Source organism: Rhinoderma darwinii, chromosome 1, assembly GCF_050947455.1.
Source record: "Rhinoderma darwinii isolate aRhiDar2 chromosome 1, aRhiDar2.hap1, whole genome shotgun sequence".
In the NCBI taxonomy this organism is placed as follows: Eukaryota; Metazoa; Chordata; class Amphibia; order Anura; family Rhinodermatidae; genus Rhinoderma; species Rhinoderma darwinii.
In genome coordinates this window covers 534,436,391-534,463,534 of record NC_134687.1, presented here as the reverse complement: position 1 = coordinate 534,463,534, position 27,144 = coordinate 534,436,391, and the positions used below count along the sequence as shown (strand labels likewise).

At 42.3% G+C, this 27,144-nt stretch overlaps 1 protein-coding gene across 1 annotated transcript in view; it reads left to right on the top strand.

The window, feature by feature from the left end:
* Positions 1 to 4,370: 4,370 nt before the first annotated feature.
* FAM81B (family with sequence similarity 81 member B) overlaps positions 4,371 to 27,144 on the top strand; it is a 98,129-nt gene continuing 75,355 nt past the window's right edge. Inside the window, exons 1-2 of the mRNA XM_075854848.1 lie at positions 4,371 to 4,458; positions 6,492 to 6,551. Of these exons, the coding sequence (XP_075710963.1) occupies positions 6,508 to 6,551 (44 nt within the window). The 5' untranslated portion in view covers positions 4,371 to 4,458; positions 6,492 to 6,507. The remainder of the gene's footprint in view (positions 4,459 to 6,491; positions 6,552 to 27,144) is intronic.

The following is a 27,144-nucleotide window of genomic DNA, read 5'->3' as shown; positions in this document are numbered from 1 at the left end:
GCGGGTCGTTGCAAGTAGGCAGGGACAGAGTGGCGGGTAGATTAGGGCTCACTTGTCCGTTTCCCTACCCCCGTCATTACACAGAGTTTGGCTGTTCCCCACCCAGTTTAAAGCTTCCCACACATTTGGTTCTGGTACAGTTAATGACTGTGTTTCAACCTACATATGAAAATGATGATCATTATCACCTGTTTGGTATAATTGGTTAATCATACACCTGACTATAATTCTACAAAATCCATGACTTTGTGCAAGCGCACTTAGAAGAATTAATGCTGTTTTGAAGGTAAAGGGTGGTCACACCAAATATTGATTTGATGTAGATTTATCTTCTGTTTATTTACTTTGCATTTTGTTAATTGATAAAAAAAATGACACTTCTATTTTTGGAAGCATTCTTACTAGTATTTTTCAACACCTGCCTAAAACTTTTACATTGTACATTGACAAGCCAATAGCCAGGACTGTTCAACTTATCTTTGCTTGTTAAGAGGGGGGGGTCACTTTGTTTCTGAATGTATACGTTCAAATAGTTCTTTCAAAAAAGCAACATTTGATCATAAAAAATAATCTCTTTTGTGTGTTACTAAATGTATTTATTCTCTAAATCTATATTCTTAAACTTAAATAGGATCCAAGCACACTGAATTATGCAGATGTTCTGAAGAGTTCACCAGTGCGTGTATTATAGGCGAGACACAGGTATATATTCTGCTATATATAAACATGAAATGATGAATTATAAACATGACTTGCTTTTATTGCTTTGACAACACATCTGGGATTTTTCTCTGCTGTTCCATTTTCCAGTTCATTCGTTCTTGCTTTCATAATTCGATTTGCGAGGGGAACAGGAGGGCAGGTTCCTGAGCACCTATATGTGCCATTTCATCACTGAGATGTAGTGAGGAATTTAGAGTGAAATTCCCAGTTCACCCAACGTAAAATGAGTATTTTTACTGAGTTCCTGAGTGGCCTTAGAAGATGTTTCATTGTGATAAATATTCTTAATATCGAATGTTACAACTACTTTTAATTCATGCTCACCTTTGTTAAACCAGTGATAATCATCAGGGAATTACATTTACAGCAGCTTCCTAATATTTAGGAATTCATTTTTTCAAGCTGGATTATTTTAATAATAGAACCTGAGTGGATTTCCTGTGTTCCTGTGCAGGTCAGTATATTGCTTTGTATGGTGGCTACATTGTGCTGACAGATTAACAGGACAATTGTGGGAATTTGAATTCCATGCAGTCCTTTAGCCATAAGACTCATGTACACAACCGTATTCACAAACCCATAACACTGCACTGAAAGAAGCCTATGGGGCCCCTGCTAAACTTCTCTATGCCTCTGATTCCATACAGAAGCATATGGAGGATATTTCTGCTGGATTCTCTATGTATGGAATAAATTAATGATCACGTGCTAGCTGAATCTCCAGTCGCAGGAAGGAGCACAGCAAAGCCATAATATTGAAAATAGTAACAACAACAAGGCTGATTTTGTGACCTGACTTTGTGACATATCACAAAGGGGAACCCATTTTAAGACCTTATTTTAAAGCAAGGTTAGAAGCAGGCTAGGCAGAGTAGGCAACTGCCTAGGGCGCCATTGAGTGAAGGGGAGAAACTCATTAATTAAAACGAAAAATATCAACACTGTCTTTTGTTTTTCTTCCCCCAACTATCGGCATTACAGCCAGTTCTACTGCAGTCTCTTGTTAGCTAACCATAGATTGATGTAAAATGTACCAGCTATTATGCTGCTACTTTTCTAATTCTAGACATTTTTAACGTATGCATTATTAAATTAAAAACAATAAACTATTGAACTAATGAATTCATTTAATTGGAGCCATAGAGCAAGGCATCTCATATTGGAGCACTGGAGATACGACAATGTGAAGATTTGAGCAGTTTGTCCACGCTGTACAGCCGGCATCCAATGTTGGTATACAGAAGCCGCATACACTATTGAAGTATATTGCTAGTACAGTCTTTCCAAGCAGGAGGTACACTAAAAAATATATATGAGAATCTCTTGAACGTTAGCAAACAAGGGTGTGGGGAATCAACTCAAGGATCACAGAAAAGAGATGGAGGGTCAAAGAAGCATCAATTCCTCTTGTCTGAAGTGATTAGAGTTGTGGTTTTGTCAACCAACATCAGAAGGAGACCCCATTTAAATGTTTGCTATGACCTCCCCTTACATCCATGTTCGCCCCTGTTTGAGGAAGTAACAACAAAAATCTATAATGTGAATAACAAAACATTGGATATTATCATTATCTTACCACAAGTAATATCCAAGTTCTATTGGAAGTACACTACTGTTCAAAGGTTTGGGGTCACCCAGACTATTTTGTGTTTTCCATGAAAACTCACACTTATATTTATCGAATGAGTTGCAAAATGACTAGAAAATATAGTCAAGACATTGACAAGGTTAGAAATAATGATTTTTATTTGAAATAATAATTTTCTCCTTCGAACTTTGCTTTCGTCAAAGAATGCTCCACTTGCAGCAATTACAGCATTGCAGACCTTTGGCATTCTAGCTGTTAATTTGCTGAGGTAATCGGGAGAAATTTCACCCCATGCTTCCAGAAGGCCCTCCCACAAGTTGGATTGGCTTGATGGGCACTTCTTGCGTACCATACAGTCAAGCTGCTCCCACAACAGCTCTATGGGGTTGAGATCTGGTGACTGCGCTAGCCACTCCATTACAGATAGAATACCAGCTGCCTGCTTCTTCACTAAATAGTTCTTGCATAATTTGGAGGTGTGCTTTGGGTCATTGTCCTGTTGTAGGATGAAATTGGCTCCAATGAAGCGCTGTCCACAGGGTATGGCATGGCGTTGCAAAATGGAGTGATAGCCTTCCTTATTAAAAATCCCTTTTACCTTGTACAAATCTCCCACTTTACTAGCACCAAAGCAACCCCAGACCATCACATTACCTCCACCATGCTTGACAGATGGCGTCAGGCACTCTTCCAGCATCTTTTCAGTTGTTTTGCGTCTCACAAATGTTCTTCTGTGTGATCCAAACACCTCAAACTTCCATTCGTCTGTCCATAACACTTTTTTCCAATCTTCCTCTGTCCAATGTCTGTGTGCTTTTGCCCATATTAATCTTTTCCTTTTATTAGCCAGTCTCAGATATGGCTTTTTCTTTGCCACTCTGCCCTGAAGGCCAGCATCCCGGAGTCGCCTCTTCACTGTAGACGTTTACACTGGCGTTTTGCGGGTACTATTTAATGAAGCTGCCAGTTGACGACCTGTGAGGCGTCTATTTCTCAAACTAGAGACTCTAATGTACTTGTCTTGTTGCTCAGTTGTGCAGCGGGGCCTTCTACTACTCTTTCTACTCTGGTTAGAGCCTGTTTGTGCTGTCCTCTGAAGGGAGTAGTACACACCGTTGTAGGAAATTTTCAGTTTCTTGGCAATTTCTCGCAAGGAATAGCCTTCATTTCTAAGAACAAGAATAGACTGTCGAGTTTCACATGAAAGCTCTCTTTTTCTAGCCATTTTGAGAGTTTAATCGAACCCACAAATGTAATGCTCCAGATTCTCAACTAGCTCAAAGGAAGGTCAGTTTTATAGCTCCTCTAAACAGCAAAACTGTTTACAGCGGTGCTAACATAATTGCACAAGCTTTTTCAAGTGTTTTCTAATCATCCATTAGCCTTCTAACACAGTTAGCAAATACAATGTACCATTAGAACACTGGAGTGATGGTTGCTGGAAATGGGCCTCTATACACCTATGTAGATATTGCATTAAAAAACAGAAGTTTTCAGCTAGAATAGTCATTTAGCACATTAACAATGTATAGAGTGTATTTCTAATTAATTTAATGTTATCTACATTGAAAAAAACTGTGCTTTTCTTTCAAAAATAAGGAAATTTCTAAGTGACCCTAAACTTTTGAACGGTAGTGTATATATATATATATATATATATATATATATATATATATATATATATATTATACAATAAGATAGATAGGTGTCTATCATGCTATGGATGTACAGTAGGTACATCCATTATGTGTCTTCTGCGCTGTCCTTAGGACTGAAGATAAACCGATGTTCATTATGGTGCACAAAAAGATAAATGACAATTTCCCCTCTGCTACATCATCTAGGAACCTAATTAAACTTTTACATCAAGCTTTACAATATTTATTATGTTGGCTGTACGTAACTAACAAATTCATCACCGTAGTCACATAATCACTTAATGCAGATCTATAAGTGTGGTGAAACAACACATTACAATTCCAATAGACTGCTCTATTGTCTGGAGTGAGTAGGGATAGCATTCCTGTAGCCTAGTTACTGCAGTAAACACAAGCAGGCAGCAGGCTATTGAGAGAGGGTATGAAAGCTGATGCCAGGGTGAGGGGAGCCTGGGAGTGACATGCAGGGTTACCTGAACATAAATCAAGGTAAATGTGTATATACTGTATGTGCTGATCATGATATAACTATATACTATAGCTCCGGGGCCCCCATAACTCTGTCGTGATCACTAGGGGAGGCTTCCAGGGACTTCTGGCTGTTGTTGCTTGTAAAGGAGTGTAGATAAAAGTTTTCTACATACATAGAACAAGTTTGGTTACTTTGTTGTCTCCAGGAAATAGTGCGGTAAAGTGTCAGACAAGGCACAATCTCTGCTGAGCACAGGAGCGGAGGTAAAACATTACTCTTCCTAATTACTATAAATAATTAATTTGTTTATTAAGTTACTTTAGAAAAAAATGAATGTACTAAATAAATGCCAGGTCCAGTCCTTCGTCTTCCATTTCTTGCTTTCTGTTCTCATTTCTTTATTGAACTTGTTGGCTTCCACTAAGTTCACACTTGCGTTGTATAATTTGTTACTCTGATCCATTTTTAGATCAGAATAATGGATAAAAATGGATCTGTAAAGATCCCATTGAAATCTATTTTTAATTGCATCAGTTAGCATCGGTTCACGTCCCTTATATTAGTCATCCGTTTTTTTTACGGAGATAAAAGTGCGGGGTACAGGACTTTTTCTGCGTTCAAAAAAAAGGATGAGCTATTTTTATCATTGATGTCAATGTAAAACAGATACAAAGGGATTGTAATCTGTTTGCATCTGTTACTTGGATACTGTTTTTATCCTTATTCTGATTTAAAAATGGATCCGAGTAAATGATTATACAATGCAAGTGTGAATTTAGCCGTGGACAGTAGTGTACCGATCTAGTGTACCAATCTAGATCTCATATTTTTTGACCAGCACCCAATCATGGGTTGTCCCAATTCTGAAAAGGAAGCCATCCTTGTATGAGCATCACATTACCAGGCTACATTTTCAGCCTTTGAATGTGGTCAAGGTTCGCACTCACTGACAGCAAGCAGATATCTTGAAAAAATTAGTTCCGTTTTCCAGTTTAATTTTTTTCCAGTTGTTAAGGCTCTATTCAAACTGTGTTTGAGCCTTTCGTTTGAGATATAAAAGTAAGTCTGGAGTATATTCCTATGTATGCCACTGTGTGGGCAAACGGTGGCATATATCGACAGTAGGGTTCCATTGTAAAAATGTATATCGCACAGTATATGTTTTTTTACTGAATGCCTCTGTATAAAATAGCATATTCGACTACGCTATTACATACAGAAAAAAAAGGTACGCTGACTCATACATCACCGACATATGCCAAAGGGACACTCTTTTGAAATACATCAGATCAATGGGGTTCTATGGTTATGTTCGGTATATGTGGACCTGTACAGCGCATGTGCTGAACATACAGTACACTGCAAACGCTGTGTGAATACGACTTTGTGTAGCATCAACATATTCTGCAGCGCTATACAGAGATTGGGAGGGACGGATGTGAATCTACACCCTAGGATTCATTTCATAGAAGCCAATTAAGTAATAAATATGTTTTTGAAGTGTGCGACAAAACCAGAATACCTTGAGAAAACTCACACAAACATGGGGAAAACATACAAACTCCATGCAGATGTTCTACCTTGTTCGATTCAAACCAAGAACCCCAGTGCCTTTAAAGCAACAGAGTGCTAACTGAGCCAATGTAGTGCCCCCTTTGAAAGGGCAAAGAAACATCCACAAATCCTGCCTTATCTACCATCTATATGCTGCAATATTGTAGAGGTGTATAGCTCTCTGGAGGACATGGTTTGTCCCGACACAATAATAATATCAGAGTCGTAGCTTTGCTGAGCACTAATACCATTTAGCCGCTCTCTCTGATCACTTCTGCGCGCTCCCATGCATACAGGAGATATGTTATAACCCCTCCAGAGACCTGATAATTAATAGTTAATGTGTAATTGTTTCTGGAGAACAAATGACAGCTCTCTCTGGATATTGCCAGGCTCGGAGATGGACAATGCTGGTTGTGGAGTCCTGTTGTCGTATTATATTAATCACATCTATTGGTGTATAGATGAATTATTATCTGTATATTGTTTTCTTTAGATAAAAGCCGCAGAAAATGTCAAGAGAGAATTCTGTGCAGCTTGTCCCCTACCCTGACAGGTAATAGATATTCCTTATACTATGTATGAAACAGGCTTCAGTCTGGTTAATGGAGCGTTATTATCCACCTATTAACACCATCTTCTCATGTAAATGGGTTGAACATTCTATGCTGAATAAACAAAAACCAGAATTGGATCAAGGAGAGGAAACACCTTAAGACCTTCCTTTAGATATTTCTTCTGTTTAGGTTCCATTCCTGGTTTGGCCTAAAAATGCATGTGAAATCTGGTCTTATACAGTTACAGAGTTTTATGAAATAATTACTGAATATAGATTTATTATAATTGAGTTCAATGGAAGTTTTGTAAATCCATATGCCTTAAAGAGGCTCTGTCACCAGATTTTGCAACCCCTATCTGCTATTGCAGCAGATAGGCGCTGCAATGTAGATTACAGTAACGTTTTTATTTTTAAAAAACGAGCATTTTTGGCCAAGTTATGACCATTTTTGTAGTTATGCAAATGAGGCTTGCAAAAGTCCAAGTGGGTGTGTTTAAAAGTAAAAGTCCAACTGGGCGTGTATTATGTGCGTACATCGGGGCGTTTTTAATACTTTTACTAGCTGGGCGTTCTGATGAGAAGTATCATCCACTTCTCTTCAGAACGCCCAGCTTCTACCAGATCACGCTGTGACGTCACTCACAGGTCCTGCATTGTGTCAGACGAGCGAGGACACATCGGCACCAGAGGCTACAGTTGATTCTGCAGCAGCATCAGCGTTTGCAGGTAAGTAGCTACATCGACTTACCTGCAAACGCCGATGCTGCTGCAGAATCAACTGTAGTCTCTGGTGCCGATGTGTCCTCGCTCGTCTGACACGATGCAGGACCTGTGAGTGACGTCACAGCGTGATCTGGCAGAAGCTGGGCGTTCTGAAGAGAAGTGGATGATACTTCTCTTCAGAACGCCCAGCTAGTAAAAGTATTAAAAACACCCCGATGTACGCACATAATACACGCCCACTTGGACTTTTACTTTTAAACACACCCACTTGGACTTTTGCAAGCCTCATTTGCATAACTACAAAAATGGTCATAACTTGGCCAAAAATGCTCGTTTTTTAAAAATAAAAACGTTACTGTAATCTACATTGCAGCGCCTATCTGCTGCAATAGCAGATAGGGGTTGCAAAATCTGGTGACAGAGCCTCTTTAAGATCCTTCAAGTGGTGGCTGCAGGCAGCTAGAATCTTATCACTTCTAAGTTAAAGGGAACCTGTCATCAGCATTCCACCTATTGAACTCTACTCACCCCTCGCTGGCCGCTGCTGTCAAAAGTTCATTGCCGTTATCCACTCGTCTAAATGCCTCCTCTGACCGTAAATAACGGTCTGCAAGCATTTCACGCCTTTTATGGTAATAATCCAGCAGTCTTCTTCGTTCCTCTTCTTATGCCCGCCCACTGCCGAAAACTGAACCGCCCTGAATGCCGAAAATCTCATATGCGCCCATCATGGATGGTCCGACACCCTTCCCTGTTTCGTCCTCGCCTCAAATCTAGTTACTGCGCATGCGCCGCTATGGTGTTCCATTGTGCGCACGCACCAGAACAGGTCATCGGTGCGCAAGCGCAGGATTTTGTGTGTGCTGGGGGGAGGCGAGGAGCTGTCAATCAAAAGTAAGGAGGCGGGGTTAACTCGGAAAGACTTGAGGATGAAGATATGACTCTTTTATGATCATTAGCATACGGCGCGGGAACACTAAAAAACTGAATACCAAAGGTATAGAGCCTACTTAGAAGACAATTATAGGTTACATAAAAATGATTTTTCACCCACTTCCACCAGGTATTGCTGGTTTAATAGGTGAAATGCTGCTGACCGGTTCCCTTTAAGGAAACAGCTGTGCTATGCTGTTTCTGTAACTCCCATTAACTATTATGAGAGTAACAGAAACAGCATAGCTCAGTGAGCTTGGCTGTTTTAGGAATTCTGATCAGCTCTCTACTGATACCCCACCTGGATGCAGCGGTCAGTAGCAGAATTGACCAGGTTGGGGGACCCCTGTTTTTAATATAGGCGTGGTTCCCAGAGTTGGGGCTTGCATCTATTAGACATTTATGGCATATCATGTGGATGTCCCACACATATCTGAGATGGGAATAAACCTTTAAGGGCCACATTGCCAAATTGTAGCATTAAAGGCTATGTCCACCTGCATAGCCAATTTTTTTGAATGTTTGTTGCATCTAAAATGAAACAGAAGCAAAGGTCTAGATAAACAAATTCCTATTTTCTAGTTTCTACAGCTTCTATGCAGATCTATGTGTATCCGTGGTAATAGACGACAAACAAATCCTTTGTAGTCTGTTCTTCAACTCATACTCCCTACCATCTGTCCCCTACATTATACAAACATACATTCGGTAGGCTAGCAAGAAGTAGGGGACAGATGGAAGAGAGTATGTCTGTATGCTCATACTACAAGGGATTTGTTTGTTGTCTCTTAGGGTCAGTTTTGACGTTGCGCAAATACTGCGGATTTCGTTGCGGGAAATCCACAGCAAATACATTAGCAGCAAAGTGGATGAGATAAAAACAAATCTAATCCACACGCTGCGTCTGGGGCGTCACTAGCACCGGGCCTTCGGGGCCCCAGCTCCAGATCTTCGGCCCGGTGCCCTGGATCTCTGGTGAGTGGCACATTCGTGTCGCAGCGGTCGCAATTGCGCCTGGATCGCAGTGGTCACAATTGCGACCGGGTCGCGGCCGCCCGCACCGCATCTGTAAAAGTTGCTATAGTAACTGGGGCCTATGTAATCAAATATACGGGCCCCTGTTACTATAGTAACGACACATACTTACCCATCTTCCTTCCCGAGCGCAGCGGAAGTCCTGATGTCTTCTCGCGTCATGACGTCTGGACGCTGTGCGTTGCGGATGACGTTATGAAGCTAGATGATGTTGGGACATCCGCTGCACCCGGAGCCGAAGTGGTGCTGGGGTGCTGTATCTAAGCCTGCCTTGTGGTAGGCTTAGATACAGGGTCTAACAGACAGTATCACACATGGACCCTGTATCTAAGCCTTCCATGTTAGGCGTAGATACAGGGTCCCAGTAGACACTAATCTTATACAGTATAAGATTACTGTCTGTTGGGGTCCTGTATCTAAGCATGCCTTGTGGTAGGCTTAGATACAGGGTCTAACAGACAGTATCACACATGGACCCTGTACCTAAGCCTTCCACATTAGGCTTAGATACAGGGTCCCAGCAGACAGTAATCTTATACAGTTTAAAATGACTGTCTGCTGGGGTCCTGTATCTAAGCCTACCTTGTGGTAAGCTTCGATACAGACTCTAACAGACCGCTTACAACATTGTATTCTTAGATACATGGCCCATGTCTGATCCTGTCTGATGGGCCCTGTATCTAAGCTTACCACATGTGTTACTAATGTTTGTTTTTTTGTGTTATTTTACAGGTTCGGTTGTTGGAGTACGTCGTTCGAGGACTACTTCGATGATGGCTTTTTTTATTTTCAATAAAATGGTTGATGAGGGTTGTGTGGGGGTGTTTATTTCAATAAAATATTTTATCTAATATTTTATCTAAGTCTTTGTGTTTTCTTTTAAACTTTATTACTACCGCTTTAATAATGGCTGCTGGCAGATTGACGGCGTTCATTACTAAGGCGGGGCTTAGTGTTAGCCGATGCAGAGGCTAACACTAACCCCACTATTACCTTGGTACCCACCTCCACCAGGGGTACTGGGAAGAACCGTGTACGATCCAGTACCCGACCATCTGTTGTGATGGTTGAGCACTGGGGCGGCCGCAGGCTGTAGTACCAGGCTGGGAAAGGCCAAAAACAGTGGCCCTTCCCACCCTGGTAATGCTAGGCTGCTGCTGCTGTGTTGTATCTGGCTGGTTATGAAAAATCGGGGGACCCCACATCATTTCTTTAATTAATTAATTAATTTTTTAAATAAATAATTGGAAAAAAAGACATCCCCCCCCCATTTTTCATAACCAGCCAGATACAACATAGCAGCAGCAGGCTAGCATTACCAGGATGGGAAGGGCCACTGTTTCTAGCCTTTCCCAGCCTAATAACACCAGCCTGCTGGATCGTACCCAGCTCTTCCTCGCACCCCTGGTGTCGGTGGGTACCGGGGTAATAATGGGGGTTAGTGTTAGACTCTTCACCATCTAACACTAAGCCCCGCCTTACTAACGGATGCTGTCAATCAGCCAGCGGCTATTAATAAGGCAGTAGTAATAAAGTTTAAAAAAAATTCGAGGACATAGAAAATATTTTATTGAAATAAAAAAAAACACACAACCCTCGTTAACAATTTTATTGAGAATAAAAAAAAAATATAATCGAAGTAGTCCTCGAATCCGACGTAGTCCAACGACCGAACCTGTAAAAAAACACAAAAATTTTTCTAACACATAAAAAGCAATATAATTATTATTCTTACCTTTCCTGAGTCCAGCGCTGGAGCCACAATGTCAACGAGCTGGTCCCTATATCTAATCCTATAATGTGTGATACTGTCTGCTCAGCCACTGTATCTAATCCTATCCATAGCCATAGGGTCAGAGTGCTACAGATATGCTGTATTTTTATATATATATATATATATATATATATATATATATATATATATAAATACACACACATTTTTTTTGGGTGGGTGGACATATGTTAGCACATGGATACTTACTGCTGGGGCCCTGTATCTAAGCCTATCATGTGTGATACTGTCTGCTGGCCCATGTATCTAAGCCTATCATGTGTAATACTGTCTGCTGGGCCATGTATCTAAGCCTATCATGTCGGGGCCCCGGTGCTAGCGACAGCCAAATGCATGCACTAGCGCTGAATGGCCGGGCATGTTCCGACCATTCAGCGCCTTACAATGACGCTGATTGGCTAGCGGTGCAATGATGTAATCGCGCCGCTTCCATGCTTGAAAGGCCCTGATTGACGGGGCAAGTCATTCTGCCTCGCCAATCAGCGTCATTGGACGACACTCGTTCAGCTCCAGCAGACCCGCTCAGAAGAGAGCATGTTTGCATCGGCAGCGAACAGGAACGGGATCATGTGAGTATGTAAAGTTTTTGGTTTGTTTTTTCTCGCATAAAACTGTTAATGGGATTATCTATAGTGGGGGCTCTATCTACAGGGGGGTCATCTATATGTGGGCCACTATATACTGAGGGGGTCTATATGTGGGGATGTGGGGCACTAGCTACAGGGATGGTCTGTATGTAGGTATGTGGGGCACAATCTACAGGGGGGTCTATATGTGGGGATGTGGGCCACTATATACAGGGGGTCTATATGTGGGCCACTATCTACAGGGGGGGTCTATATGTGGGGCACTATCTACAGGGTGGTGTATATGTGGGGCACTATCTACAGGGGGAGCTATATGTGAGACACTATACAGGGGTGGGCTATATGTAAAGCACTATCTATAGGGGAGCTATTTTTTAGGGGACTTTCTATAGGGGTGGGCTATATGTGGGACACTATATACAGGGGTGGGTTACCTGTGGGGTACTAGCAACAGGGTGGCTATATGTAGGGCACTGTCTACAGAGGTGGGCTATACATGGAGCACTACCTATAGGGGAAGCTATATGTAGGGCAGCACGGTGGCTATGGGGGCACTATCTACAGGGGGCACGGTGTGTGTGACAGTGTATGGTACTATTATAATCAGGGACTTGGTATATGGCGCTATTATAGTTAGTGGTGTTGAGAATTTTAACTTTGTTTATAGGTGCAGAAATTTTTTAAAAGTAAGAAGCTGAAGACATCTGAGCAAAAATGGGTCATGGCCAGTAGAAATCCATCATAGATGTCTGGACCAGAGGGAGAAGAAAAGAACTAGAATCTGAGACGTCACCGATGAGTCACTTAATGTAAATGTTTATTCTGCCTCTAATCAGCACTGTAGTCACTGTATGATCTGCAGCGAGATGATTAGGATATGATTTTTTGGGTTCTGGGGATGTATTTATGTACTGAGGTTGGTTCTGGTGCTGTATTTATGTCCTAAGGTTGGTTTTGGTGCAGTATTTATGTACTGAGATTGGTTTTGGTGCTGTATTGATGTACTGAGGTTGGTTTTAGTGCTGTATATATGTATGGGCTTGGTTCTAGTGCTGTATTTATGTACTGAGCCTTGTTCCGGTGCTGTATATATGTACTGAGCTTGGTTGTGGTACTGTATATATGTCAGAGCTAGGTTCTGGATCTGTAGTTTATATAGGATATATTTATAATATCAAAATTGCAGGGCAGATGGAATTGTTCTCAATTCATTGTATATTTAATGGGAATCTGACAGGTAGTTTTAACCCCTTGAACCGCCATCATGCGGTAATACATGACCTGACAATATTTCCAAACATTCCCTTGTATGTTTTTTTCAGATGCAGCAAAATTCTTAATATCCACTTTTAAAACGTTGAACACTATATGCTAATTACTCATTAGACGGTCATGGGGTGGTGCCGCTATCCTGAAGTGTCACATAGTCCTGCCTCCAAACCCACCTTTCCATGTTTGAGTGAAATCTCCCTGGCTGATACAACTTTCTTGGATGCGCCATTGCCTTGTGGCACTATACACAAAGGGGAGGGCTGTGTAGCACTATACACAAGGGGGGCTGTGTGGCACTATACAAAGGGGGAGCTGTGTGGCACTATACACAAGGGGGGGGCTGTCTGTCACTATACACAAACGGGGTCTGTGTGGCACTATACACAGGGGGGAGCTGTGTGGCACTATACACAAGGGGGAGATGTGTGTCACTATACACATGGGGGAACTGTATGGAACTATTTACAAGGGGGCTGACTGTGGCGCAATCTACAGAGGTCTGTGTGTGGCACTTTCTACTAAGGGGGGGTTGTGCTGCACTTTCTACTAAGGGGGGGCTGTGTGGCACTATATACAGTGGGAGCTGTATAGCGCTATATACAGTGGGGGCTTTATGGCAATATCTACAGGGGGCTGCATGACACTATCTACAAGGGGGAGGTGGGGGCGCTATCTACAAATGGGGTGTGACACTGTCTATAGGCGGGGCTATACAGCACTGTCTCACTAATGCTTTGTAAAGTGGTAATATTACATCCCTGTCCCACGAGTCCATGCCTCTTTTAATACACGACAATATCTTGCTGGCCTTTGAAGCAGCTGATTGACATTGCATGCTGTTATTTAGTTTATGATTTACACGTACACCCACATCCTTCTCAACAAGTGACTCCCCCAGTGTAGCTCCTCCTAGGACATATGATGCATGCAGGTTGTTCGTACCCAGGTGCATAACTTTACATTTATCTACATTAAACCTCATTTGCCAAGTGGACGACCAAACACTCAGTTTGTTTAAATCCGCTTGCAATTCACAAACATCTTCCATAGACTGAACATTAGTACATAGCTTGGTGTCATCTGCAAAAATAGAAATTGTGCTATTAATCCCATCCTCTATATCATTAATAAATAAGTTGAATAATAGTGGTCCCAGCACGGAACCCCGGGGTTACCACTTATAACCGGGGACCATTCAGAGTAGGAATCATTGACAACTGACTGGATAGGGTCCTTGAGCCAATTCTCAATCTAATTACAAACGATACTTTCTAAACCTATAGTCCTTAATTTACCAATTAGACGTCTATGGGGGACAGTGTCAAATGCCTTTGCAAAGTCCAAAAACACTATATCTACAGCGGCTCCTCTGTCTAGGCTTCTGCTCACCTCTTCATAAAAACAAATCAGGTTGGTTTGACAGCTTCTGTCCTTAGTAAAACCGTGCTGGCTGTCACTTATAATACTATTTTTTGTCACATAATCCTGTATATAGTCCCTCAATAGCCCCTCAAACATTTCCCCCACAATGGATGTTAAGCTTACTGGTCTATAATTACCCGGGGAAGACCTAGAGCCCTTTTTGAAAATAGGCACCACGTTTGCCCTGCGCCAATCCCTTGGTACTATACCAGTCACTAGAGAATCTCTAAATATTATGAAGAGGGGGAGAGAAATAACTGAACTAAGCACTTTAAGAACTCTAGGGTGTAAGCCATCTGGTCCCGGGGCTTTGTGTACATTTATTTTGTTTAATTTAGCTTGGACCATATCTACATTCATCCAATTCAGTATATCAACTGATATATTAACAGCACTGGCAACGGCTACATCAGCTGCTCTTTCTTCTGTTGTATATACTGAGCTGAAAAACCCATTTAGTAACTCCGCCTTCTCTTGATCCCCTTTGACCAACTCTCCATTACCACTATCTAGGGGTCCTACATGTTCAGACCTTGGCTTTTTTGCATTTATATACTTGAAGAATTTTTGGGGATTTGTTTTACTATCCTTGGCCACCTGCCTTTCATTTTGTATTTTTGCTGATTTTATTACCATTTTACACATTTTATTAAGCTCTTTATAATTTACAAAGGCTTCAGCTGTTCCCTCAGATTTGTATTTTTCAAATGCCCTTTTTTTGACATGTATTGCCCTTTTTACAGCAGGTGTTAGCCATGTGGGGTTTAATTTTAGTCGTTTATACTTGTTACCTATAGGAATACATTTTGCACTATAATTACCCAAAGTAGATTTGAAAATCTCCCATTTATCATTAGTACCCTTACTTTACATTAGTTGTTCCCAGTCTGCGTCCTGAATTGCAGCCCTCATCCTGGGGATATTGGCCTTCTTAAAATTAAGTGTTTTTGCCCTCCCAGTCTGTGTCTGTTTTTTACAGTATATGTAAAATGTAACTATATTGTGATCACTGCTACCGAGGTTTTCACGAACATTGACGTTCCCAACAAGCTCTGCATTATTAGAAATTACCAGATCCAACAGAGCTTCACCTCTAGTCGGGTCTTCCACAAACTGGCCCATAATATGTTCCTGCAACAGGTTGAGGAAATGTCTCCCCTTTGCAGTTGAAGCTGAACCATGACACCAATTAATATCCCGGTAATTAAAATCTCCCATTATCACTACTGTACCCGCCTGTGCAGCCCGCTCCATCTGTTTATATAGCTGAACTTCCATCTTCTTAATTATATTGGGGGGTCTATAGATTACACCAAAAGTAATTTTTTCAGTGTTTACCTCCCTTTCTAGTTCCACCCACAAGGTTTCAACCTCCTCACAATCTTCACCCACTATTGTCTCTTTCACACTCGCCTTCATATCACTTCTCACATACAGACATACACCACCGTCTTTCCTATTTGTCCTGTCTTTCCGAAACAGTGTAAAACCCTGTAGATTTACAGCCCAATCATGTGAAGAGTCCAGCCATGTTTCAGCAACACCAACTATTATCTATATGTTCCTCCAGTACCAAGGCCTCCAGCTCCCCCATTTTGCTTGCTAGACTTCTGGCATTTGTGAACATACACTTTAATTTACCTTTAAATTTTTCACTTTCAGTATCAGAAATGTGATTATTTGACATTATTTGGGCATTTTTATTTTCATTGCTGTTTTGTAACGAAAGGATCTCCTTTTCCTGTTGCCTAGTCCTCTCCCCACAGTCTGTTTCTCTCCCCACCAATATAATCTGACCCCTCTCTAACCTAACTACCCCTTTTTTCTACATTGGCCTCCCTCCTCAGCCCTAGTTTAAATACTCCGCCACCCCAGCTAGAATTCTCTCTCTCCCCCTGCACAGCGGACCCCCTTCCATTTAGGTGCAAATCATCTGCAGAATACAGTTTGTACCCCAATGAAAAGTTAGCCCAGTGCTCTAGGAACCCAAAGCCTTCTCCTCTACACCAAGACTTAAAGGGAATGTGTTGCCAGAAAAACATGTTTTTTTTTTAAAAATTAAACATTTAGTGTGTGGGTGATTAAACACTGTTCAAATTTTTTTTATTTTTTTGCACGAGTCCAGGTAATATTATAAATTTTTTCTAATTTATAATACTACCCATTTTTGGTCACTAGATGGAGCTAGTTCCCAAAATTGCAGCATTGCAACATTGGGTTAAAAGCCCTCGCTCTAGTGAGCTCTCAGCATCCCCCCCTCCTTTATCCTGGCTAGTGCCGGGATAAACGAGGGGTTTGAAAGGTTTAACCTCCTACACTGTGTGTCGCCATTTTTTGAGGTAACCCACAGTGTAGTAGGTTTACATACAGTAGTAAACACACACAAACACTAACATACATTGAAATCTCTTACCTGCTCCTGCCGCCGCGGCTCCCTCCGGCCCGTCCGCTCCCTTTGCTGCCAGTGTTCCATGTGCACAAGTCCGGAAGCCGCGACCGGAAGTAGTAATATTACTGTCCGGCCGCGACTTCCGGTCCACAGGAAAATGGCGCCGGACGGCGCCAATTTCGAATAGGACTGTGTGGGAGCGGCGCATGCGCAGTTCCCACACAGACGCCGTACACGGCAGTCAATGGGACGGGAGCCGTTCGCAGTCCCTATGGGACTGTGGCTGCCGTATTCCATGTCTGTGTGTGTCGTTAATCGACACACACAGAAATGGAACAAAAAATGGCAGCCCCCATAGGGAAGAAAAAGTGTAAAAATAAGAAACAGTAAAACACAAACACACAAATGAAAATAAACGTTTATATTAAGGCACTAACATCTTTAACATATAAAAAAATTATTTGTGATGACACTGTTCCTTTAAGCCATGCATTTAACTCCCTGAGCTCCCGCTGTCTTTCCTGTGATGCACATGGCACAGGCAGTATTCCTGAAAATACTACTTTGGAGGTCCTTCCCGTCAGTTTGAAGCCTAGTTCTTTAAAATTATTCTTAAGGCTCCTCCACCTACTATTTATTCTGTTGTTGGTACCTATATGGACCACAACTGCTGGATCATCACCAGACCCTCCCAGCAATTTGCCCACCCGTTCCACCACATGCCGAACCCTGGCACCAGGGAGACAGCAAACCATTCGGTTGAGGCGGTCTTGGCGACAAATTATTCTATCCGTATTCCTGATTATAGTATCCCCTACAACTATGAAGTGTCTTGCCTTACCTGCATTACCATCCCGCCGACTACTAGCTTGGCTGTTCTCCCGGATGTTAGGGAGATCAGTATCCACTAGGGTTGCCATTTCTGAGACCGACACCCTCGCATCATCCCCCAACTTGGCAATTTTGCTTGGAATATCAGAAACAGGATTGGCCTTCCTTTTCTTGGACCCCTTTCTACTGCCCCTAACTACATTAACCCAGCTACTTGCCTGATCCTGCTCACCCATGTCTTCACCCTCCAGTTCTACCCCACTAACTGTGTGCTCCGTGAGCAGCATGCTCCGCTCAAGATTGTCTATCGCCCTCAGTGTTGCATTTTGCTCCTCCAGATCTCTAATGCGAGCTTCCAGGTGAACAACATGCTTACATCTGCCACAGAGGTATTCACCCTGGAACTCCGGCTCCAGTCGTGCATACATATGGCAAACTGTGCACTGAAGAAAACCTCCAATCTTGTTGTCCATTATCCCAGTTACAAAAAAAACTGTGAACAATTGTTAAAGTAAAAGAAGAGTACTTACAGGGGCTTTAACTCCTCTTTAACAGTCCGGTTTTATAACTCCACTTATATCACAAGCCACTTAATTCACCTAGCTCAGAACAGAGCAAGCTCAGACTGAGTTTTGCAGGCTAATTTATACCACCTGTGACCAATTAACCCCTCCCCTTAGTCAGCTGCTCAGCAGGAAGGAAGCTGCAAAGAAAAAAGGTTTTTTAAATTGTGTCAGTTTTTGCTCGTTTCTATTTGCAAACACTCAACTAAGTTCTCTCTCACATATTCACACACAGGAATACAGTAACACCAGTGGCTAGGGGATGCATGTGTTTTGTTGGAACAACCCCTTCAGTAGCGTCGCGTTGTAGCAGCCATAGCGGCTGCTAGCGGAGCCTCCGGTCATGGGGGGGCCCCGTGCCGGCGGGTGGCACGGGCCCCCTCATGCTGCGGGCCCCGTAGCAGCCGCTATGGCTGCTACAACGCGACACCACTGAAGGGATTGTTCCAACAAAACACATGCATCCCCTATCCACAGGATAGGGGATACATGTGTGATCGCTGGGACGCCCAGCGATAAGGAGAACAGGGGACCGAAAGCCCCCTGATGTTCTCTATGACAAACCTCGGACTTCCGGGGCCTGTCTGCAACTCCATAGAAATGAATTGTGCACTAGTCGCGCTTGTGCGCATGCGTGACCAGCGCACCTTTCATTTTTATTGAACTGCGCAGACGCCGGAAGTCCGAGGTTTGTCATGGAGAACTTCGGGGGACTTTCGGTCCCCCGTTCTCCTTATCGCTGCCAGCGATCACACATGTATCCGCTATCCTGTGGATAGGGGGTGCATGTCTTTTGTAGGACAAACTATAGGCCATTTTATTTTGGGGGGGGCTATATGGCGTTATCTACAGGGGGGTCTGTATGGCATTATCTACAGGGAGGTCTGTATGGTGTTATCTACAGGGGGGATTTGTATGGTGTTATCTACAGGGGGGTCTGTATGGCGTTATCTACAGGGGGGTCTGTATGGCGTTATCTACAGGGGGTGGTTCTGTATGGTGTTATCTACAGTGGGGGGTCTGTATGGCGTTATCTACAGGGGGGACTCTATATGGCGTTATCTACAGGGGGACTCTGTATGGCGTTATCTACAGGGGGGACTCTGTATGCCGTTATCTACAGGGGGTTCTGTATGGTGTTATCTACAGGGGGCTGTATGCCATTATCTACAGGGGGGTCTGTATGGTGTTATCTACAGGGGGGTCTGTATGGTGTTAGCTACAGGGGGGTCTGTATGGCGTAATCTACAGGGGGTGGTTCTGTATGGTGTTATCTACAGTGGGGGGTCTGTATGGCGTTATCTACAGGGGGGACTCTGTATGGCGTTATCTACAGGGGGACTCTGTATGGCGTCATCTACAGGGGGGTCTGTATGGTGTTATCTACAGGGGGGTCTGTATGGTGTTATCTACAGGGGGGTCTGTATGGCGTTATCTACAGGGGTGGTTCTGTATGGTGTTATCTACAGGGGGTTGTCTGTATGCCGTTATCTACAGGTGGGACTCTGTATGGCGTTATCTACAGGGGGGTCTGATTGGCATTATCTACAGGGGACTCTGTATGGCGTTATCTACAGGGGGGACTCTGTATGGCGTTATCTACAGGGGGGACTCTGTATGGCGTTATCTACAGGGCGGGCTGTATGCCGTTATCTGCAGGGGGCTGTATGGCGTTATCTACAGGGGGGATTTGGGGCTGTAAGAGGTTATCTACAGGGTGGCTGTATGGCGTTATCTACAGGGGGGGCTGTATGGCGTTATCTACAGGGGGGGCTGTATAGCGTTATCTACAGGGGGGGCTGTATGGCGTTATCTACAGGGGGGCTGTATGGCGTTATTTACAGGGGGGATTTGGGGCTGTAAGACGTTATCTACAGGGGGCCTGTAAGGCGTTATCTACAGGGGGAAGTGTATGGCGCTATCTACAGGGGGCTGTGTATGGTGCTATCTATAGGGGGCGCTGTGTGGTGAAATCTATAGGGAGGCACTATCTACAAGGGGGGGTTGTGTGATACCCAGCGGAGGGTGGGGGCCCAGTCAAAAGTTTGCTATGGGGCCCAGTCTTTCCTAGTTATGCCCCTGAGTAACACAATCCGGTTTTATATCTCCACTTATATCACAAGCCACTTAATTCACCTAGCACAGAACAGAGCCTATCTGTGTGATACTGTCTGCTGAGACAATGCATCGAATTCTATCCAGCGGTGTAGCTATAGGAGCCTGAGTCTTATAGATATGCTGTCTCTGATATATATGTAATAAAATATATATTTTTCGGGGGGGGGGGGGGTAAATATATGTCTCGGGACTTGTGCCTCTGATCTTAGCAACGCACCTGTGCTGCGTAAATACTGAACGGGAAAACCACTCAGAAATTAACCTGTGGTGCGGAATTTTATTCCGCAGAATGTTAATTCTATTTGTGTAAACGCTGCTTATTTGTTGCAGGTTTTCCCCATTGAATTCAATGGGGAGGTAAATCTTGAAAAAAATGGCAGTTGTTGCAGGGTTCGGAGTGATTACGCTGCAAAAAACGCAACTCTGGAAAAAAAATAATCTTATACTCACCTAGGAGCCTGTGTTTTTTCCTCCAGGCTGGCCTTCTTGGATGATATTTCATCCCAACCCATAACATTTCATTCCATAGCGGCAGTCACATGGGATGAAATATCATCCGAGGAGGCCGGCATGGATGATGTCAGAGGGCCGGCCTCCTGGGGTGACGCTTTATCCCATGTGACCACCGCTGCAGGCAGTCACAGGCTGCAGCTGTCCCCTGGATAAAACTTAATCCGAGGAGGCTGGCCTGCTAGCACAGTTTGGTGCGGTTTTTCGACTGGAATTCCCTGCGGCGCACAGGGCAGATACGCTGCGTGCTTTTACGCAACGTATCCGCCCTGTGTGAACTTAGCCTTATCATGGCGAAGCATAGGTCTGTATAGAAACTGCAGAAACAAGGCAATAGGACATTTTTAATCAAGACCTGTTGCAACGTAGCTTCATTTTTCATTTTAGATGCATTGGGTCAATAACAAAATGGAAGCAAAGGTTTACATACTGTAGTCTAGGCGCAACAAAACATCACATTTTGTCATAGTTAAGGCATTATGTCACATCCACCTACAAACAAGCAAGCTGAAATATGGCTGTCATATTAAAGCAAATTTTAGTCTTTCTCTTATCATAACATAGAAAGGAAAGAGGATTCATGGGACAGATATGGAAGAATTGCAGAACAGCTGGAATTACACAGGTTCCTAATTCCTGATCTCCAGTATATGTAAACAATTCCTGTTAAATTGGCTATTAGAGACCTGTCCTTGTTTTGCTGCTGAGAGTGAACATAATGTAATGAATGTGGTATTCATCAGTGTTTCTCGAGCTGTGATGGAGCTAATGAGAATCCAAATTAATTGTTCTCAGTCTTGAGACTTGCTGGGCTGAAGGAGGTGAGAGAAAAATACAATCATGACAATAAGGGAGTAAACAATCAGAAGCAGAATGACTCCAAATATCTGCCCATTGATTGCAATGGAAAAAACGGCGTTCTGTTCCGATGGGCTGTTTTTACGCGGCCGTTTTGAAAAATGGCCACGTAAACAAAGAAGTGCAGGTCACTTCTTGGGACATTTTTGGAGCTGTTTTTCATAGACTCTATTGAAAACAGCTCCAAAACGGCCGTAAAAAACGCAGTGAAAAACGCAGCGAAAATCGCGAGTGGCTTAAAAAACGTCTGAAAATCAGGAGCTGTTTTCCCTTGAAAACAGCTCCGTATTTTCAGACGTATTTAGTCTAGTGTGTGAACATACCCTTATACGTAACAGCATTTAGATTGCAATAGGATACTATACAGTGAAGAAAATAAGTATTTGATCCCCTGCTGATTTTGTAAGTTTGCCCACTGTCAAAGACATGAACAGTCTAGAATTTTTAGGCTAGGTTAATTTTACCAGTGAGAGATAGATTATATAAAAAAAAAAAAAAAACTGAAAATCGCATAGTCAAAATTATATATATTTATTTGCATTGTGCACAGAGAAATAAGTATTTGATCCCCTACCAACCATTAAGAGTTCAGCCTCCTCCAGACCAGTTACACGCTCCAAATCAACTTGGTGCCTGCATTAAAGACAGCTGTCTTAAATGGTCACCTGTATAAAAGACTCCTGTCCAAAAGACTCAATTAATCAGTCTGACTCTAACCTCTACAACATGGGCAAGACCAAAGAGCTTTCTAAGGATGCCAGGGACAAGATCATAGACCTGCACAAGGCTGGAATGGGCTACAAAACCATAAGTAAGACGCTGGGTGAGAAGGAGACAACTGTTGGTGCAATAGTAAGAAAATAGAAGACATACAAAATGACTGTCAATCGACATCGATCTGGGGCTCCATGCAAAATCTCACCTCGTGGGGTATCCTTGATCCTGAGGAAGGTGAGAGCTCAGCCGAAAACTACACGGGGGGGAACTTGTTAATGATCTCAAGGCAGCTGGTACCACAGTCACCAAGAAAACCATTGGTAACACATTACGCCGTAATGGATTAAAATCCTGCAGTGCCCGCAAGGTCCCCCTGCTCAAGAAGGCACATGTACAGGCCCGTCTGAAGTTTGCAAATGAACATCTGGATGATTCTGAGAGTGATTGGGAGAAGGTGCTGTGTTCAGATGAGACTAAAATTGAGCTCTTTGGCATTAACTCAACTCGCCGTGTTTGGAGGAAGAGAAATGCTGCCTATGACCCAAAGAACACCGTCCCCACTGTCAAGCATGGAGGTGGAAACATTATGTTTTGGGGGTGTTTCTCTGCTAAGGGCACAGGACTACTTCACCGCATCAATGGGAGAATGGATGGAGCCATGTACCGTCAAATCCTGAGTGACAACCTCCATCCCTCCACCAGGACATTAAAAATGGCTCATGGCTGGGTCTTCCAGCACGACAATGACCCGAAACATACAGCCAAGGCAACAAAGGAGTGGCTCAAAAAGAAGCACATTAAGGTCATGGAGTGGCCTAGCCAGTCTCCAGACCTTAATCCCATCGAAAACTTATGGAGGGAGCTGAAGATCCGAGTTGCCAAGCGACAGCCTCGAAATCTTAATGATTTACAGATGATCTGCAAAGAGGAGTGGGCCAAAATTCCATCTAACATGTGTGCAAACCTCATCATCAACTACTAAAAATGTCTGACTGCTGTGCTTGGTAACAAGGGTTTTGCCACCAAGTATTAAGTCTTGTTTGCCAAAGGGATCAAATACTTATTTCTCTGTGCACAATGCAAATAAATGTATACAATTTTGACAATGTGATTTTCTGTTTGTTTTTTTATATAATCTATCTCTCACTGGTAAAATTAACCTAGCCTAAAAATTCTAGACTGTTCATGTCTTTGACAGTGGGCAAAGTTACAAAATCAGCAAGGGATCAAATACTTATTTCCTTCACTGTATATATAATACTGAGTTATTGCCAGTATTATGCCTAGATCTGAATTCAAAACTTTGCAGGCTTCGGAGCTGAAATCTCCCAGCATTCCCTGCTTGTTCAGTATCTGCACAGAGATTGATCTGGTGATTTTCATTCTAGCAAGTGCAATTTTTACACCAGCCAGTGTACAGTAACCTGATATTAGAAAAATGAATTGTTTTACGTGTTAGGAAGCGTCTGTGTCTTTAAGAGCGCCATGACTACTGATCTAGCTTCTGGGCGGTTCTGTTTACTTCCTGAGCCTATCCCACTTCTCTGTCTTCTTCCTGTAATTTGTAGGGTGGGGTATTTATACCTGGCCTCTTCCCTCTTTCTTTGCTTGTGAATTTTCTCCTTTCTTAAGTGTTGTTATCAAGCTCTCATGTACTCAGTGCACTGGACTTCTGGACTGCTTGGAAACTGACCCCGGCTTGTCTCTCGTTAACCCCTTGTTTACCGATTTTGATTATCTGCTCCCGGCTGGCTCTGACCTCTGCTGTACCTGATTTCCACTCTCTCTGTGATGGACGTTCTGTTTTCCCTCTGGCTGTCTTGTTACCTGTTCTGGTATTGCTTGCATTGCACCCCTTGTCCAACACTGAACTCTGTTAGAACAACCTGGGTTCTGTGCAGCAATAACCATCCCGCCTTGCGGTGGGCTCTGGTGAATACCTCAGAGTAGCCTTAGATACTGTTGATCACAGTTGTGACGGATTTAGGGTTGCTGTTTGGTTTGCACGTTTACTCCCCACAGTCTCCAGCAGCTTTTTGGGAATTGCGCAACCAGTGATTCCATACCACTACGTGTCTGTCGACAAGCTTACTGAATGTTTCCAACAGCAACAAGCAGAATTGTGAATGCAGCTGTGGAATAAAATACAATGCTAGATCAATTTTTTTTTATATTAACTGTTAAAGTGGGGTTGAATAGTGGCCATACCTTTTAAGAATGCTCATAACATTGTGATCAGGAAACTATTCATTCCTATTCACAAAATATAGTTACATAGTTACATAGTTAGTACGGCTGAAAAAGACACATGTCCATCAAGTTCTACCAAGGGACGGGAAAAGGGAAAGGAAAAATTTCTACACATAAGAGCTAATACGTTTATGTTCTAGGAAATTATCTAAGCCTTTTTTAAAGCCGTCTACTGTCCCTGCTGTGAACAGCTCCTGCGGTAGGCTATTCCATAGATTCACAGTTCTCACAGTAAAGAAGGCTTGTCACCTATGTTTTTGTTCATAGCATTTTTCATGCGTTTTGTTCCAAGGTGGCATTTTTTTTATATTGTAGCATGCTATAGGTAGACCCCCATATTAAAAGGAAGAAAGCTGTTTTTTTAATTACTGTTTTCAATGACCCGTTTGCAGGTTTTGTTTTTTTTTGCAATCTTCGTGTGTTTATAAAACGCCCCATGTGAAGGAGGCCTTTATCCGTTATTCCTAGCTGAATTGACACTAAATATTACATGCTGCCAGATCTCAATAATGTCTTTTGGCCTGTACTGTATAATATAGCGTGGTATGGTATTCCATGTTATATTACTATACTATGTAATGGAGAATAAATGACAGCGAATAACCTGAGGAACATACTGTATAGAGTAAATGTTCTGTATTTTTCTATGATTCAACTATACACTGTATCATAAGGTTAATGTGAATGGACGTTCTGGTGCAGACTTGGTGAGTGTTCCCAATTTAATGATTTACATACTTTACTACTCAGCACATAATATAACAATATGCTCTCACAGCAGGTAATGATTTTTTGCTCCTTTTACAAATGGCCTTTTGGAGACCAAGCAAATAAATTAACTTCACCAATATATGTATATATATATATATATATATATATATATATATATATATATATATATAGAGAGAGAAAAATATAGAGCGCAGTAACGGCACCAGGACTTCAAGATAGATGAAAGCAAAAGTGGATTTATTTCACCTCAACACAGCAACGTTTCGGTTCAACAGGAACCTTTCTCAAGCCATAACAAACTGAATAAAGTGTCAAGCATTTATAGGAGGAGCATACATCAATCGATAATAAAGCAATTATATGTATAAATCCATCAAAACATGTATAGAGCATATGTAAATATTAAATAAAAGCATTTTATACAGTGCACATCACTCTACCACTGTGAAATATATAGGAAAAATGCAATATATATACAAAATGTGGTAAAAATTACAAGAGATACTGTAAATGAGGGCAATTTCGGATAATTGGAAGCAGGCAGAGGCTAATTGCAATATAGCACACATGTACTCACTGTAAATCAATCTGTAGAGAGAATGGAAAGTGCGCCCGACACACACATGTGTGTGTCTAATGCGCATGTTCCAAGATGGCGCCCAAACCGGATGTTATATCCGGTGGACCGCATCAGACAACAGGTTCCCACTGCGCACGCGCCACAGCGGAGCTTGCGTTCCACCGCTCCTGCGCATGCGCCAGCCGGGATACAGCTAATTAATTAAGAACCTATGAATATCTGTATATACCATAATGTCCAAATTTGGATTGGAACAGAAACTAGGACACACTTGTCCATCCACATAAAAGCATATCGATATAAGTCCATAAAAATAGAACGACTATACCAAATGCATATGTGTACATAGATGCAGTGCTGTTAATGCAGTATATGGCCCCCTAGTGGTAAAAAAACAAATCTACACGTTATGTTCTCTCAATATGATGTGATTATAATCACTTAATGGGACTGCTACGTATAATATATAAAAGGAAAAATACACACTCCAAACATGGATATCAAATAATCCCAGTAGAATAGTGTAGCAAAGAGAAACACATTGGACCCATATTTAAATGGAGAAATGAACTAACGTTTATTAGAATTATCTGGGAGGAATTACATACATGAACCGCATTGCAACAGTATGGTCCGGATACACAGTACTTCTAGGTTATAGTTGAATTTAGCTATCTCAAAAGAGCCCTACAAAAATATATTCCAAGTGTAACGTTGGTGCTTTTCAAAGAGAGAAGAGAAGAACTTCTGCCGCTTTCCAATATCTCTCAAAATTGCTTAACACACAGTTATGTATCTAAAACGTGGAAAAAAGAAGAGAAAAAGTGCATTAATATACAAAATATGCAAGTTTAAAAAGAAATATATAAAATATATAATATAGTATGTATATTCAAGGAAGGTCAACATAGGACCTCACTTGAACTATACATAACAGACACAAATTATACCTTTGAGAACGCCAACCCATCCTATCTTTATAGGTCCACGGGAGAAAATGAAAACATAGTCACTAACTCAAATATGTGGGCCACAAGGATATTCTATGTTCAACCCCTTAGGAGACATGGTTTCTAATCTAAAAATCCACTCGAGCTCTTTTCTTTTGAGCATTAACCCCCTGTCACCACCACGTCTAAGCTGAGGCACCGAGTCAATGATTCTAAATCTCAGTTGTGATAAACTATGCTTCTTCTCAACAAAATGTCTCGATACTGGTAGATCTTGTCTCTTAGTTTTGATGTTTGATTTGTGATTTCTTATCCTGAGGCGTACCTC